General features: G+C 43.9%; 1 protein-coding gene across 7 annotated transcripts in view; it reads right to left on the bottom strand.

The window, feature by feature from the left end:
• DIP2A (disco interacting protein 2 homolog A) overlaps positions 1 to 16,266 on the bottom strand; it is a 93,682-nt gene extending 77,416 nt beyond the window's left edge. For 4 of the 7 annotated variants that reach the window (XM_032113765.1, XM_032113762.1, XM_032113764.1 and 1 more), the window contains exon 1: positions 16,118 to 16,264. In XM_032113765.1, the coding sequence (XP_031969656.1) occupies positions 16,118 to 16,214 (97 nt within the window). In that variant the 5' untranslated portion in view covers positions 16,215 to 16,264. Of the gene's footprint in view, positions 1 to 15,103; positions 15,364 to 16,117 lie in introns of those variants that run through there. The other 3 variants (XR_004241111.1, XM_032113767.1, XM_032113766.1) reach the window with 2 other exon arrangements.
• Between the last annotated feature and the right edge of the window lie 355 nt (positions 16,267 to 16,621).

Genomic DNA, 16,621 nt, shown 5'->3' on the forward strand with positions numbered 1-16,621 from the left:
AAATGCTGTGCTACAGAAGCACTTTCTCAGATGATTGAAAGGTTTTGTTAACAAGCAGCACACTAAACTGCAGTGGTTTATTATTTATTATTAAAAAATTAATTAAACATTAAAATGGCCAGAGCCACTTCAGCAAACCTGTGAGTTTCAAAGGATTATGCTAAAGGGCTGCTTGCTTTTTCCATTTCTTATGGCAGTGACTGTTTCAATTACCAAGACTTAGACAATTTCTGCAATAAATGGAATACACCAGCATTTTTTAAATTTACACCCCAAATCATATTTAAATTGTTTGAGTAATTGGTTTAAACATTCCTGAGACAAAGCCGTTCCTGTTCAGGCATCTACACTACTTTAGACTGGCATAAAGAACTCCCTACATTGCTAACACAGAATATGCAGATACTCTTAGAGTTAAGGATTTCAAATAGCTATAATCAGTCCCTTCATTTTAACTGATGATCAGAAGACACTTTAATGGCTCTGCTGCATTTCATAAACAGCTGTGAATTTTAAATCAATTAAATTCCTGTTAATCTAATGTCCAGAAGCTGCTGATGTGACCTGTACAAATGCTGTTTCACTTCCTCTGCCCATTCATCTGGACCAGGCTTCTCAAGTTCCCCAGTCCTTCTCTCTCTAGTCTTGATTAAGACCTGGAAAAGAAAAAAATCACTTCTCTACCATGACTTCTATGACTTCTATTAATTCATGAGCATTTTGATTTTTATTCCTGGAAAAATTAAGACTCTCCAGCTATCTGGTAAGAGAGCTCTACATCAGTATGTATTTGAACAAGATTTTGCTTTTGGAAATGCAACTCCTTTCCCAAGAACACTGTCTTGGCATACCATTTTTAACAGCTCTATTTTTCAGCCAAAATTCTGCAATTTTAAACTTTCCAATACCTCCAAATTGCAGAGCTTTTCTGATTTTTATATGTGTTTTCCTAGGATGTGCTTTGGTCTTACGAAAACCACTGAATCCCAGTAATCATATATTCTCTACAGCTGCATGGATAAATCCTCCAGTGCTTCAGATTAGACATTCCCCCAGAAGTTTAGCTTCTCTCAGGAACACAGGCATTCTAGTTTTCCTTAATTATCCTGTCAACTTTTCCAGTGTACATGACTTAACCCATAAACCATGGCTTTAAAACACTCTAAACCTGACACAAGTGGATAGTAATTTCAAATTCTTATATATTTCTATTAGATGCTCAAGTGCTCTTTCAACAGCTTGACTGAGTCATTCATACATTTATAAGGTAATTTTAGCTCCCAAATTCTGAAAGATACTTTAAAAATTTAAAATTGAAAGCTTTTACAGTTGCTATGGTTCCCTCTCCCCAAGATTCTAGAAAGCCCCTAGAATAAGACTGAAATCAAGAAATTCTATTCATGTCAGCCTAATGCAACATCCCTAAAAAATTCGACAAGTCACTGCAGTTGGGAAAGAAAAAAGTAATTTCAAAGTCAGTAATTCTGCATGCAAATTTTCCTTAAGATCCTGTTATTACTTCCTCTGTTGTGAGCAATAAAAAACCTAACTATGAAAGCCTCTAGTAAAGGCCCTTCCTGCAGAAGCTGGAAATCAGCAATGTTATTAACATGGTGTCAAGATCCAGTAAGATCTACTGAAAAACCAAAGGAAGGTTAAAGGCAGTAATGCAACATTCTTCCTTCAAATTACAGATTCTATGTTTATGCCTCACTTTCAACAGCCCTCAGTCAAGGACCTGCTGCTCAGAATCTCTAATAAACTCATGTATTCAAGACTCTCCAGCAGTGCCATGTGAAAGCCCAGACATCAGAAACTTTCTTGAAACACGTAAAAAATTCTGAAGATGAGTCTCAAAGGCGTAACACCAATTCCTATAAAGTTGGCAACTGAATTTCCTTTAAACCTAAGTTTTCCTCAGTCTCAAAATGCAACCCACTGGCATTTACCATGAAACACCAGTGGTTTAATTCCACTAAATACATATTAGTTCACTGTTATTAAAAATGTCTACAAACTGACAAACATGCAGAAGTTACTACACTATCACCAGGTTTATCATCTGAAGGTAGTATATCACCATGATTTTTTGGGGGTGTGGGTAGGGGGGATGGGGTGGGGCAGGTTATCTCCCCTGGTCGCAATGTAAAAAGCATTGTGCTTACAGAAGTATCTCTAATTAAATTAATCCAAACCATGTTTTGCTGAATATACTTTTACTAATTACAAAACAACAACGTTAACTTCAAATGAACTGCTATACCGTCCTACCCCAAAATTAGGCAATGTTCTTTACACAGCATCAGGTAACAATTTTACTGCAGTCAGTCTCCCAAATACAACACCCACTGATGAGGACCACAAATTAAGTTCTCAAGTTTTGCAGCTCATAGCTTCCCTTCTAAAAGGGCACTGAGAACCTATTTCATGTGATGAACACAATTTTGATAACACCAGTACTGCATGAGTCTATCCCACAGTCCCCTTCAATCACCCCAGGGAATTATCTCATTCTGATTCAGAACCTCTTTATTTTGCAGTGTCAAAACATTGCTTGTTTGAACACAGCAAGGCTACCTCTTGTCATGAGTCAGTTTATTGGGCTTCCCAAACTGCACCAGATGCACCAACACGCGATTGAAGCCCTGCAGAGCACAGCTCCAAGTTAAGCATAAAGTGTCTATCAGTTCACTACTTACAAATATTCACTAAAGAAAGGAAAATCTTCCAAAAAACCTTGGGGGTTATTATTAGCGCTGAATACTTTGGACAGAAATGCATAAAACCAAGAAAAGGCTCTTTCCACAGTGAGGAAAAATCTACCTGTTTGTAGCACAATAGTGGCTAAAAGGGCCTAACCCAAAAAGGCAACAACCCAAATAAATGGTACAAGCAACCCTGATACATGAGCTTGCCCATGGAAGATGCAGCGAGGTGCTGTAGGGCACAGAAAACATGTAATGATCACATGAACAAGTTGTCAGTTATTAGCTACTCACAAGTTTCTATGTTTAAAATGATTTTTCATTTTCTCCCTCTGGATGCAGACCAGGGAACGCTGGTCCTGCCAGGAAGAAGGATCAGCAATACAGCAGTTATGTAAGTACATACTCAGCCACTGAGTTTGTCAAATCTAATTTATATGGCTTCCATTTTAAATAGAAATACAAGACTATTTATTTCTTACTACTATCTACCATTTTCTGGTTTCACTAAGCATTCTGCTACTCCTCCTCTGCCTCAAACTAGCCTGTAATTACCTCATCCCAACTACCCTGCTACGACTGCAACACAGACTTATCTCACAGTTTAAGACCCATACAGCTTGCTAGGATAAAAGTAACATATACAAGGATTTATACATAGCCATTTTGTAATTTAAAATACGATTTATAATCTTAACAGTAATTTAAGATTAGAATATGGAGCCAAAGCTACAAGCAAATACAGAATATGCATGTCAACGAAGGTTTTTGTAGTTTTGTGGGGCCGTACCACAAGTTACTTACATTGTAAGTAACAATAAGGTAAAAATCAAATAAAAACCGGTTTCACTGAAAAAGGAAAGGGCAATAACCACAGCGATACCTTTTGCAGATCTTCATCCCATGGTCTCTGGAGCAGACCCTGCCTCCTGTAAACACCTCTGTTACAGGTATTCCCAGCACCTGAAGTTCTTCTCTCAATTAGCAGAATCTAAACATTTTGAAGGCCACCTGAAAACAACTTCTGCTAGGAAGGGAAGAGACTCATTTGCTAATGGTCAGTCTCAGGCACTGATAAATTGAAAAAATCAAATCAGAGCACTGTCAATATCTGCTAAAACCCAAATCTGAAGAAAACTACAACCTTGCGTTTATTTAGGCAATAGTTGCTGATACATCTAATCCTGGCTTCACAATTGTGAAAAGTCTAGAATCACAGATGTAATTTGCTCCAACCACTAAGTTCACCAGAAGAGTTTCCTGTTTAAAAATACCCATTTCCTTAATATATTCCTTCATCTGTAGCACAATCACACTGGTTGATTACTATAAGTAATGCTTTTAAACAGACTGGTTTATCGAATTATTCATGAAAAATAACCCAAACCCTCTCTAACAAGGAGGCTGTAGATGGAAAGTGAGCACAGGAACAATGCCGACCATCACCTTGACTCCTGCTCAAACTGATATGTCCAGTCACGGTTCTGGATCTGACCACCACAGAATACATTGTTTCTCAGTTTCCCAGACTGCTCAAGGCAGACAAACACATGGCAAAAAAATACATAAACCCACAGCAACCAAACTAATCCTGACCTCACTGGTGTTTCTGTGTACACTGTTAAGTGTAGCCCAGGAGTCAACGGAGACTATGCCGAGTCAAACTGGGAGGACCTCCAGAGTGAAGCTCTTAACATACTTGCACTAGACCAAGGCGGGGGAGGGGAGGTGGGGAAAAAGACCTGTAGGCTCCTGCCAGGAGTGACTCTGGGGTCATCTGCTTGACTGTTACGAAGTTGCAAGGTCATGCACTTTACTATACGGACATCTAACCCAAGGGCAGTAGAAAAAAAGGCAAAGAGCAAGAATGAGCGTCCCCCTTTTAATTCCTACAACATGTACTACACAACCTCAACTAGTTTATAAAGTTTAAGCTTCTTAGTGATTGTTACTTAGCAAATGAGAGCTCAGGCAAAAAAATTAGAAAAGATGCTCACACCTCAATTTGCTTTTCTCAAATACTGTTTCTGAAAGAAAAATGAAGGGAAAAATCTTTACTGAGCTGCCATCTCTGAAAACAGTGAATATTCTTTGCAAGCTGAAGTAACTCCCACCAAATACAAATGATACACAAACATGAGATGAGAAACTTCAGTAATTTTGTTAGACAACACATAACTGCCAACAAATATTTTGCCCCAGTGGTCGCAACACCTTTTCCCTAACCCTACCAAACCCTGGGCTTCCACAATATGGCCTGTCTGACATGCTTTCTTTGCAACCTCACATTCTGGCACTTTCTTAACATTTCTTACTCCTTATAATGTAAGGCAGAAATCTCATAATGTGGGGCTTCAACAGAATTCTGCCTTAATACACAGGCAGCTGGTACATATGGAGCTGAAGCCCCTCTAGTTATATCCAAACCACGTCCCAACACAGGTTTTCATTTCTCCATAAGCAAATAACTTTTCAAACACTATTTGATAAAATGCTGAGTTGGCTGGTATTTTCCCTGTATCTGATGAATCCCAAATCTGTGGGACACAAACGTATTGATTATGATTTATGGGTGCTTTCATACTTCAAGTTCTAGGACAAAATGCTGCTACAATCAGCAAGTCCAACGTTTCATTTGAGGCTCGATCCAGGACAGATTGAAGGAACAGCCGTACAGACACAGCCAGATGCTGAAAAAATATATTTTGAGTATGAATTCATTTTGCAGCTAAGCTGAAGTACTGACACCCTCTTTTACTCTTCTGCCCTCAACCCAATCCAGCTCTGAGGCCATCTAGCTAAAAGTAGGGAAAAGGAAAAATAAAAACTATTAAAAATTTGAGCCACAGTAAATTATAACAAAAAGCCATAAAAAAAGATGATTTGCCTCTATCTTCATAATATCACAACACCAGCTATTAGTAACTTTTCAGTGTCCATAAATAGCAAATCCTACAGGAGGCAGAATTTTGTCAGACATCACTGGCATCCAGCAGAACTGAACAAAAACTCCCTGCCAGTTGAGGGATGAGGCCCAACTGGCACCAGGTGTTGATATTCTCTTCAAGTTCTTAAAGGGATGTACACGGAGATAATCAAACAGAAACGTCTTGACCTTTAAAAGGTAACAACAGACATAAAAGATTAACAGCTGCTTCTTTATTCACTGAATTGTAAATTGCAGACACCGGCTACAAGGCACAAGTTTACACAGGAAAACAACAACAAAAATCCACAGAAGTTTAAAATCTTTGTGTCCTGTTGAGCACTGCTGGGGAGACAACAGCTTGAGAAAGAACAAAGGTCACAGTAAACCAGTCAGAAAATGATAGAAGGATATGATGATGATTTGGAGGCTTTAATTATTCAGTCACACATTTCAACTTGGTCCCCTGAATTCTGCATTGCAGAAATGCTTTGTTTGACCTTTGCACAGGAAAATCATACACTCAATTTTACTGCACATCATGGTGGGGTAACAGTTGGACTCCATGAGCTCAGAGGTCTTTTCCAGCCTAAACAATTCTATGATCTTTGAATTTGGGTCTGCAATCATCACTTCAAGAAAACTCAGGCAAATACGACACGTTTCCTCAAGAGCTACAAACCTTGTGCCAAGAAACTGTCAAATACTTCGATACTTATTCCAAGGTAAGTCTAAGGGTTCTTAATAACCAAATGACTGTTATGTAATCAAGAGAGACTGACATGTTTCCATTTGCATACAGGTATATTAAAGTGTGTCTTTCAGTAACAGAACTGGATGATACATCCATAACTCACCTGCATGAAATGTCATCAAGCAGGCACCTTCTTTAGTCCATGAGATGCCATAGCCAATCACATTTCAGAAGAATAGTCTATTCCTTTCAAAAAACCAAGCTAACCCAAAGGAAAAAAATCTCCCCAGCAGCATTTTAACTAGGAAATGGAAAAGAAAAACTCAATTCATGATCTCAAGATTGGCAGAGCTTAATTTAGGTTTAGGGGAACGAAAGGGAGGTAGAACATAGGATAGTGTTCAATGCTAATTTTATAAAGGTCTATTTACTTCATGAATGTGCATTTATAATTTTAACGGATGCTTATTTTTGCACCTGGAAGAAAATATATTTCCTTTAATTTTCTTAATGTACAGGTTGCCATCATATTCTTGCTCCTCACCAGGTTTTAACTTTCCTTACCAAAGCAACATAGAAAAGAGTAACAAGATTTCTACTCAAACACAAGGAAAAGATTAATTTAAACACTTGTTAACTACAGCAGAAATCCAGAAGACAACCAAAAAAAGCCCAAACCACCTAACTGGTTGAGTTTGAAATTCTGCTTTGAAAGGAAGGAAGGTGATGACCTAGCATTCCCAGTTTTCCTGGTTCAGATTCTTCTGTTTCCTCACAGTGATAAAGGTAACAGAATAGTACATTTAGTCCTTTTATCTGCAAGCCTTTAAGTGCATCACCATCACTCTTAAGCTGGAAGCCAGAGCCAGCAAAATAAGACTGGATGTTCTTCTGCAGGTCCTCACTGCTCACAAAATTGTTTCATTAGAAACAGCTAAAGGTAAGAAGTGTAAGGATGCTCTCAGCTGAGACTAGTTACCTTGCTTATCCTCCTATGTTCCAGAAGGCAGGGAAGAAAAAAAGGGAGAGAGGGGCAGCAGAATAATAATGATGGAAAATTAGTATGATGGGGGAGCAGGAAAGAGAGCAAAAGGGAAGGCACATTACAGATGAAAACCATTGCCAATTGTATTGTTCCACTGCAACATTGTTCTAACATGGTTGCTAATATTTTACCTCAACTCAACAAGAGCCCCTTAACCAGCTTCTCATTACCTTCCAAAATAGAGGGGAGAATTAAAAAAATCTCCTCTGATCATCCAGCACATCAGACACGGCAAGAAAAAGAAAATGGGTCAATTTATTTTACCCTCCCAATGCAGAAAGGTTCAGAGGACTCTTGGTACCCAATGTGCGGCCTGAGGGAATTGAGAGGAAAGGGTGAAAAAGAAGTAACAGTTCCTGGGTAACCTATTTTTTGTGTGCTGAATATAGAAGCCTCACTAAGCAGCACCATGTGGTCTAGCCTACCCTGGTTTGGTTAGCACATGGCTGTGGCTCTGGGAAGGGGGAAAGAGGCCAACTGGCAGACCAGTCTGGGCTGCTGAAGAATGGCAAGACATTGCCACTCGGGTAGAGAAGCTACCTGTGAAAGTCTGTCATGTGGATGCCCATGGCTCCAAGAGTCAGGCTAATGAAGAACACCAAAACAACGAACACATAGATGAAGGTGCGAAAATAGAGGTGTCCCAGATAGATCTGGACTGGCAACACCAGGGGGAGTTGTTTCTAGCTCGACGGGCCCATGATGTCTCAGGCCATCAGGGCAGAGGTGCCACCTATAAGTGGGCACGAGACCGAGGGGTGGATCTAACCATGGGCAGTATCTCCCAGGTGATCCATGACTGTGAGACATGCGCTGCGATCAAGCAGGCCAAGCGGGTGAAGCCTCTGTGGTATGGTGGGCGATGGTCCAAATACAAGTATGGGGAGGCCTGGCAGATTGATTACATCACACTGCCTCAAACCCGCCAAGGCAAGCGCTATGTGCTCACAATGGTAGAAGCCACCACTGGATGGCTGGAGACCTACCCTGTGCCTCACGCTACTGCCCGGAACACCATCCTGGGCCTTGAAAAGCAAGTCCTTTGGAGGCATGGTACTGCTGAGAGAATTGAGTCCAACAATAGGACTCATTTCAAGAACAGCATTATTAACACCTGGGCTAGAGAACATGGCATTGAGTGGATGTACCATATCCCTTAATCATGCACCAGCTGCTGGGAAAGTGGAGTGGTACAATGGCTTGTTAAAAACCACCTTGAAGGCACTGGATGGGGGAGCTTTCAAAAATTGGGAGATGCATTTAGCAAGAGCCACCTGGTTAGTTAACACCCGAGGCTCCACTAACCGAGCAGGCCCTGCCCAATCTGAGCCCCTTCAAACAACACACAGAGATAAGGTCCCATCCGTACACACAAAAGGTATGCTAGGAAAAACTATTTGGGTTATTTCTGCCTCAGGGACCAGGTTGCACCTGGTGGGTGATTCAGAAGGATGGAGAGACAGGATCACTCAAGGGGAGCTTGTTTTTGGGTGAACTGCCTGTCACACTGCACCTGTATCTAGATCTAGATGTATATATGTATATAATCAGGATAATGCATGTATGTATATAGTTTAAAAGTTTAAGTGTGATATAGCATGTTGGTATGGGAAAAAATTCAGGGTGGATAATGCTGGAGGTTAGGTGGGTTTTTTTGGTTTTTTTTTTTTTTCCCCTTCTCTCAGGGAATTTTCTCCCATCTGTTGCCTAAGAGATGATGATGACTGATACTTGAAGAGAGACAAAAGATATAGCCATGGAGGAGGGGGAGGGGTGCAGCTGGCTGCACTCTCCTAGCTGAGGGGCTTTCTCTTGGGAAGGGCAGAGATACCTGAGATTTTGGCTGGGGCGTCAGGGGCTGGGCTCAGCTCCTCGCTTGCTCTCTCATTCTTGGATCGGACGGAACAGTTGAGTTGCTGCTACCTCAGGAAGAATTCACTGCCACCGTAGAGTCCAGCCCAGCACTGCTTCTTCTTTACCATGGGTGAGCCTCTGCTCATAAGAGCAGCCAGTGAACTGGGACCTTAGTAACACCCGATCACACTGGAAAGGACCCTCACCATCTACTTAGGTGCCTCAGGGGAAAAACTTGGGACCTTGACCCCCGAACCCCTCCCCCTTCCCGGAGGGTGTGCCTCCCAGCTGCGTGCTGCAGCTGCTATGGAGAAGCCCAGCTGCCACTGCCCAGCTCCACTGTTTCCGGCCTTGGGCTTTTTTGCTACACTCTAACCCAACACCCCATGCCTGCCTGACCCCTGTGACTCCTGCTAAGGCTGCAGAGTTCCTGCTACATTTTGTTTGCCACCCCGGGGTGTGCCTGCCTCTGCCGTTCCAGCTGCTGCTCCAAGGTTCCCGCTACAGCCCATTCTGCCATCCTGAGGGGCATCGAGATCGGCTGCCCCTGTGGGTTTGTAAAGGGAGCCCCTTTTCCATCCCTCCTGCCGGCGCGCCCGCCATCACCCACATGATGAGAGAGAGGCGCTCGTGCCACAGCGCCCCCTGCAGGCACGGGGGAACCATTGCACCCCCCCCCGCCCGGCCGGGAGCCACCAGCGCCCCCACCGGCTGTGACCAGAACTGCACCCAAGGGGAAGGTGCCTGACAGCTGAGAGAGGCTGGCACTGGGTTTGTGGGTTTGTTTGCTGTCGCTGCCGTTGTGGTTGTTTGTCTGCCTTGTTATACATACATACACACACATATATACTTATATACATATACATACATACATATATATACACACACACACATACTAATAAAGAACTGTTATTCCTTTTCCCGTATCTTTGCCTGAAAGCCCCGTAATTTCAGAGTTATAATATAATTTGGAGGGAAGGGGTCACATTTTCTATTCCAAGGGAGGTTCCCACCTTCCTTGGCAGACACCTGTCTTTCAGAACAGGACAAGGACTTTGAACTCTTAACACCTATGTTAACTGCCATCTCTCTTAAATCTCTCATTTATGAATTAACTGTACTGCGAACATAGCAAGGTTTGGATAAAAACTCTGCTGTAGCACTTTCCCATAGGTGAATGAGTAGTGACAGTCTGTTCCCTCGCTGAGGAACAGGCTTTTCACTTAGAAAAATGGATCCCTTGTGTATGGTAACCGTGAACCTTGCAATGGTAACTACTCCAAGCCACAAGACTGTTTTGTAACAAATAAACCAATCAATAAATCAAACCCCTGCTTCCCTTTGAACACAGCGTGACTATTTAAGTCACAAACTAGACCAAAGGACACAAGACAGCCTGAAGGATGTCAGCCAGGTGCCCAGACCTTTGCCGGGTGTTAACATGTGAGAAAAAGCTTTGAAGACTTACTCAGTTCCCATGGGCATTTGGCAAGCCCCAGGTACTATCACACAATTAACAGTTTCTGTTGGTGAGCCCAGAAATTAAGCAAGAAAGATGCTGCAGGTCAAGTTTCACAGACTGCCATCTGTCTCTCCAGTCATGACAGTTCTTCCCACTAACAGCCTCAGATCATATTTATTTTCAAGTATTTCCAACACTTCCATAATAGAAAACTACCATTTTAAGTCCAGAAAAAACTCCCAAATACTGTGATTTATCGCAAGAAAAATAGGTGCAAGTGTGTGTGGGTGTCTCTTCCTCACCTGATTTCACATACAGAAATTTAATACCACATCGGTACTATTGGTGTAACAAAAGCACCTAAACTTTTCAGCTCTGAGCACTACCTTTATGTTTTATAAGAAAGGTGTTCTGACCAAAATAAAAGTTATTATCAACTTATTTTTTAAAAGCCCAATCAGACTAATTACAAAAAGTATTTGCTGAAGTGTTGCTGGAATATTTGCAGTAGCCAAAGATGTCAGACATTGAATGCCTTTACTTTTTTCAAGAAATACTTCATAGCTGGTATCTTCTTCCGCTCAGGAATTACCTGCAGTACCTCAAAATGTGCCCAAAACCCTCACAAAAAAACCCCAAAACAGTAAAATCCTAGAGAAAGCTTCCCTGTCACACACACAACTTCTTCCTTTCTTAAATGGGAAATAAAAAATTGAGATAAAAATCATATGAGAGTCAGCTTTCAGTCTAGGCAGATGTAAACATCTGAAGGGGAGCCAGAGCAACCAGTCCACTGACCACTCCACGTGAACTGCATCCTTTGCCACTAAAGCCCAGCCATGCGCAGAAGAAACCTAGGAGCAATGTGGCAGGAAGTGGAAAATACTCCTCCCCAAATCAACTGAGAAATAAATGAGGTTATAATTAAGATTGTAAGCTACATGAAATACTTCTCTAACTCAGAACTAATCCTGCAGCCTTTTTGATAGAAGTCATTGAGAACAGTGTTCCCCATCTGGCATTCGGTGAAATAATGGAATAGACTTGAACTAGCAAAAAAAAATCTCTTCAGCCTCTTTACTGTAGGTAATCTCTGTTTAGAGTTTCAGCTTAGTTCATAGAATCATTAAGGTTGGAAAAGACCACCAAGATCACCAAGTTCAAAGTAAGACCAACCTACAAATTCCTAGCGAACAGAAGAAAACCCAAATCCACATACTTGATGTTTCAAGCTGCATCAATTCAGACAAAAAAAGTGTTGTACCATTCACATGCCAGTCAAACTCCACCTCAAAGTTGGTACAACCGTATTTTTCTTCCCGCAGTTTTTATCCAATTTTTACTGAACACGAATCCTGTGTTGTGCATCCTAATGGTCCAGACTAACTGGATCCAGATAGCAACAAGCACCAAAAATTTCCAAGAAAAGAAACAAACCTAGTCATATGTTCTTGTAAGTCCCTGAACTGCTGGCTGAGGGCACTGCCGCCACCACCACCAGACCTAGAAGACAAAGCCAACACAAGCAGGCACCAAGTCCTCATTACTATATCAACACATTACAGAGTTTTATCTTCAACTACTTCTCCGTATCTTGTCCTTAGATGATCAAGGAACAAGTGAGGCATCTTCCTGCACAGATAACCCAGAAGAAGTAAAAAACAACCCAGTTCCGAAGTGGTATACAAGTACATTTAGGTACATAAAAACACATACAAATATATGATGCACTCTCATGGAACAAGTACAGGCTTTAAAATGCACATTAATGCCTTTCCTACAGAATCTCTACTGCAGATTAGAATTTTTTTAAGAACTGTTTATAACCTTAGTTCTCTTTCAGAGCACAGAAGAAAAAACCACATCAAACCCTCAAAACAAACAAACAAAAAACCCAACCAAAACCCAAACCACCCGTGTTTTATAGTTAATAATAAACAACCTGAAGTACTGGAGCTTCACAGCATCTCCAACATACTCTGACACAGATCCTGCCAGGCTGATTAGGGAACTCTGCATCTTTCCATTACATCAGAAAGCTGCAGCATCTTAGAGTCTTATGGTAAGCAAACCTAGTCCACAGATCCATCAGCTGAAACACAGCTTAGGTGTTAAGCATGGTCTCAAAACTGTCCTTATCTCCCCAAAAGGTTGTGGCAGATCTCTTAGTTTTTTTTACAAGATTCACTAATTTTTTTCAACAAGAAAGAAATTAGCGTTGATATAACAAAGCAACACAGTAGCATCATAGTAGGGTCACTTTCTATCCCCAACTATTATTTTTCTAGTACATGAAGAATACAATGTCAAGCAAGAGATTAGGATCTTGTAAAGCAGGAGGATTCATAACAGTGCACATGACTGGAATTGTAGCATGAACTGGCACTCCATGTCCATCTGTCCTGGGTTGCAGTGTATTCTATTACCATCTTCATGAGCTGTTGAAATCAGGTGGGGCAGTGTTTCCTTGCCTCCTCCCCCCAGACTATCTTTCTGTTAATGGCCCATCATTGCTCTGACGCATGACTCAGAGAGAACTCCCTCCGGACTATCTTCTGTTAATGAGCATAATCAACACTTGGCCTCATGACTCATTACCCCCTTGTGAGATGCTCCACCCAGAGGGACGAACCAAGCATTCCATCCTGGGTATAATCTGAGATTCTGAACACCAGAATCCCTTCCACTGGATTTCCAGAGGACAGGAGCTACATAGCCACCACTGGACCTGAGGAAGAGCAGACCTTTTTTCTACAGGATCACCACTTCAGAGGACTGCTACCACCACTCTAACAGGGTGTCAGGTTGTATCTTGACTCTGTCAGTCGGAACCAGTGTTTTAGTTTTTCCTTTTCTTTAATTTCCCCATTAAATTGTTATTCTGACTTGGTGCCTCCCACTGGTTTGTTTTCAAACTAGTACACCATCCAAAACTCTTCTCAGCTGAATGCTCTACTTAAGATTTTGAGTTGTCTTTAGAAAGTACCAATGTGCTCATGTCTCCATTCTTCTCTACACCTAAACACAAACACTTTACCCAGCTTTTGCTAGGATCATCTGAAGCAAAACCAAAGGAGGAGATTAATCATCTTCCTGACTTATTTTTTACAGATGAAAATAATATAATCAAAGAGAACAGACATCATTTCTGCCTCATCACAACACACACAATATTTCAATTAACAAAGTACACAGACAAAGCAGAAAGGAACTTGCTCTCATGTTTCTCCTTTTCTCTTTCTCCCTTCACACTTCCTCTCAGATGATGGGAACATCCACCCAGGTACTGACCTTCTCTAACTCGAGGCATACTCAGCATAAGAAATCTTATATTGCTATTCCTTCCTCTCCAAGTAAGCAAGCTCTGAACATTAATGACTGAGAGCTCCATTAAAAGCTGTTCATACAAACATCAAGCAATGGCAGGATACAAGCATGTAACATACTACCAGATGTTGAAGAACTACTGGCAAACATTTTTCAGTTTAGGAAAGACAGAGAAGGGGTCACATCTAAGCTCATAAACTACATCTTCAGAGTGGTCAAGAAATTCAAGCTCACATTACCACTTTATCCAATTACTCCATTATTCCAGCGGCTACACAGCAACACACATTCCACATCAGACCCACAGCACTAGGACAGTGTGCACTCACTTCAGGCATCTCACAGGTTTAACATACTGCAGACCCACAGTATTTCATCAGTTAAACAAAGACACAGTCAGGAACTACACAGCAGAGGAGCCAGCCCCAGGATATCCCTGCAAGTGTCAGCAGGCACACAGGAAGAGCCACTGTACCCAGCATGGCCACAGAGCACATGGTCCCAGCTCACACGCAGGAATTTGTCTTGCATAAGCAACAGGGCATGCCAGGTACTACTTCTAACCGCGCCAGCAGATATGCAGCGACAGGTTACACCTGGACAACAGTCACCCATCCTACATTTCTCCCCTGCCTCTGCACCAAAGCTTCTACACTGGAGGTGAGGACAGCACACCTGTGAATAATTTCCAAAACTGTGACCTGAATCAAGCAGCACATTTAGGCGTAATAGCCCCAGTTTTGCCCACCTGAACCTGCTGATCTGAAAACCACAACATCTAAGGAGCACGCTGAATGCTCCTAATCCCAAAACCACAGATGGTATTAACAGGTTTTTAGCTCTTCTATTCCAGAGGGCAGCTTGACAGTGTAACTGGGGAAAATGCAATGAGCAACTGCTCCCAGAAAATGCTGCCTCGGTCACCTCCCCCCCGGCATGCCCTCCTGCACCAAGTGCCTGTACCTGCCTGTCTGCAGTACAGGCCACGCCAGAGAATCAGTATGCAAACAGTCCTTCCCCAGCTCCTTAACAGATACCACGACTAACACCCACAGCGATCACAAAAGGGTTGTTATCACCAAACACTGACCTGGAGGAGGAGGGGATGTCTCCTTCTTGGGGCTGAAAATCCATCAAATGGTCACAAGTGAACCTTTATCCGGCATTGCATATTGTCACCTCTGGGCTCATTAATGCTTCAAGGGCTGGAGCCCCTCTGCTCTGGAGACAGGCTGGGAGAGCTGGGGGTGTTCAGCCTGGAGAAGACTCCAAGGAGACCTTAGAGACCCTTCCAGTGCTTGAAAAGGCTCCAAGAGAGCTGGAAAGGAACTTTGGACAAGAGCCTGGAGTGACAAAACAAGGGAGAATGGCTTCCCACTGACAGAGGGCAGGGTTAGATGGGATACTGGAAAGAAATTCTTCCCTGCCAGGGTGGTGAGGCCCTGGCACAGGCTGCCCAGAGAAGCTGTAGCTGCCCCTGGATTCCTGGAAGTGTCCAAGGCCAGGCTGGATGGGGCTTGGAACAACTGGTCGAGTGAAGGTGTTCCTGCCCATAGCAGGAGGATGGAACTGGATGAGCTTTAAGATTCCAGTCTAAATCATTCTGTGATTCTATTAAAATGGAGAAAGCATCACCATATTCCTGCCTGTACACACACTGAAGCACAAAAGTTAGCAATTAATGATACAGAGAGAGAGGTTTAAGGTTTTAGCTACAGTTAGGAACAAATATTAAAACTAAAATAAAATAGTCTTTCCAGAGTATCGAGCTGCACACTAACTGGCCATTTGGAAGCGCTCGTGAGGGGCCTCCACAACCGCTCCCAGCGCCGGCCGCAGGGGCCGCGGGCGGGCGGTGCAGCCGGGGGGATGGCGGGGGACGGCGCAGGCCCGCCCGAGCCCGACGCCACCGCCGGCTCCCGGCCGAGGGCTCCAGCGGGAGCGGAGCCCGGGCCTGCTGGGGGCTGCGCCGAGGGGCGAAGACGCCGCCTCCCCCAGACCCCTCGGCGGCACCACGCCCGGGCCGCCCGCGGCAGCCACACGCGGCCTTCCCGCCGTGCCCGGCCCCACAGCCCCTCCGCGCCCCGAGCCCGGCCCCACTCACCCTCCGACAGCTCCAGCTCCAGCTCGGCCAGGCTCTCGCGCACCTCGGGCGGCAGCGGCACAGCCTCCAGCGCGCAGCCCCCACGCTCCGCCGCCATGGCGCGGGCGGGCGAGCAGCGAGCGGGCCCGGCGGAGCCACCGCCCAGCCCTGCCGCAGGTGGGGCCGGGGGCGGGCCAGAGGCGGGCCCCGGCGGTCCCGAGCCGGGAGGCAGGGACGGAAGGAGGAGGTGCCGCCGGCCCTACCGCCCCGCGCAGCCGCTACCGCAGCCCGGGACGCGCGGCCCGTGCCAGGGGCGGGAGGGGGCCGTGCCGCTGGGGAGGGGCTGCAGCACGGCCCGCCCGCTCCTGTATCCAGCGCTGCCTTTCTTATTCCTCCTTCCCTTTTCCCACCCTTGTCATTGCCTTCGCACCTGCTGTGCTGAGGTCCCTTTCCTGAAAATACCGAAACTGCCCTTTCCCTCCTCACTTCTTCCTCCCAACGGAAAATAGGAACTGTGACCGAGCC

This window comes from Corvus moneduloides, chromosome 7, assembly GCF_009650955.1.
Source record: "Corvus moneduloides isolate bCorMon1 chromosome 7, bCorMon1.pri, whole genome shotgun sequence".
Lineage (NCBI taxonomy): Eukaryota > Metazoa > Chordata > Aves > Passeriformes > Corvidae > Corvus > Corvus moneduloides.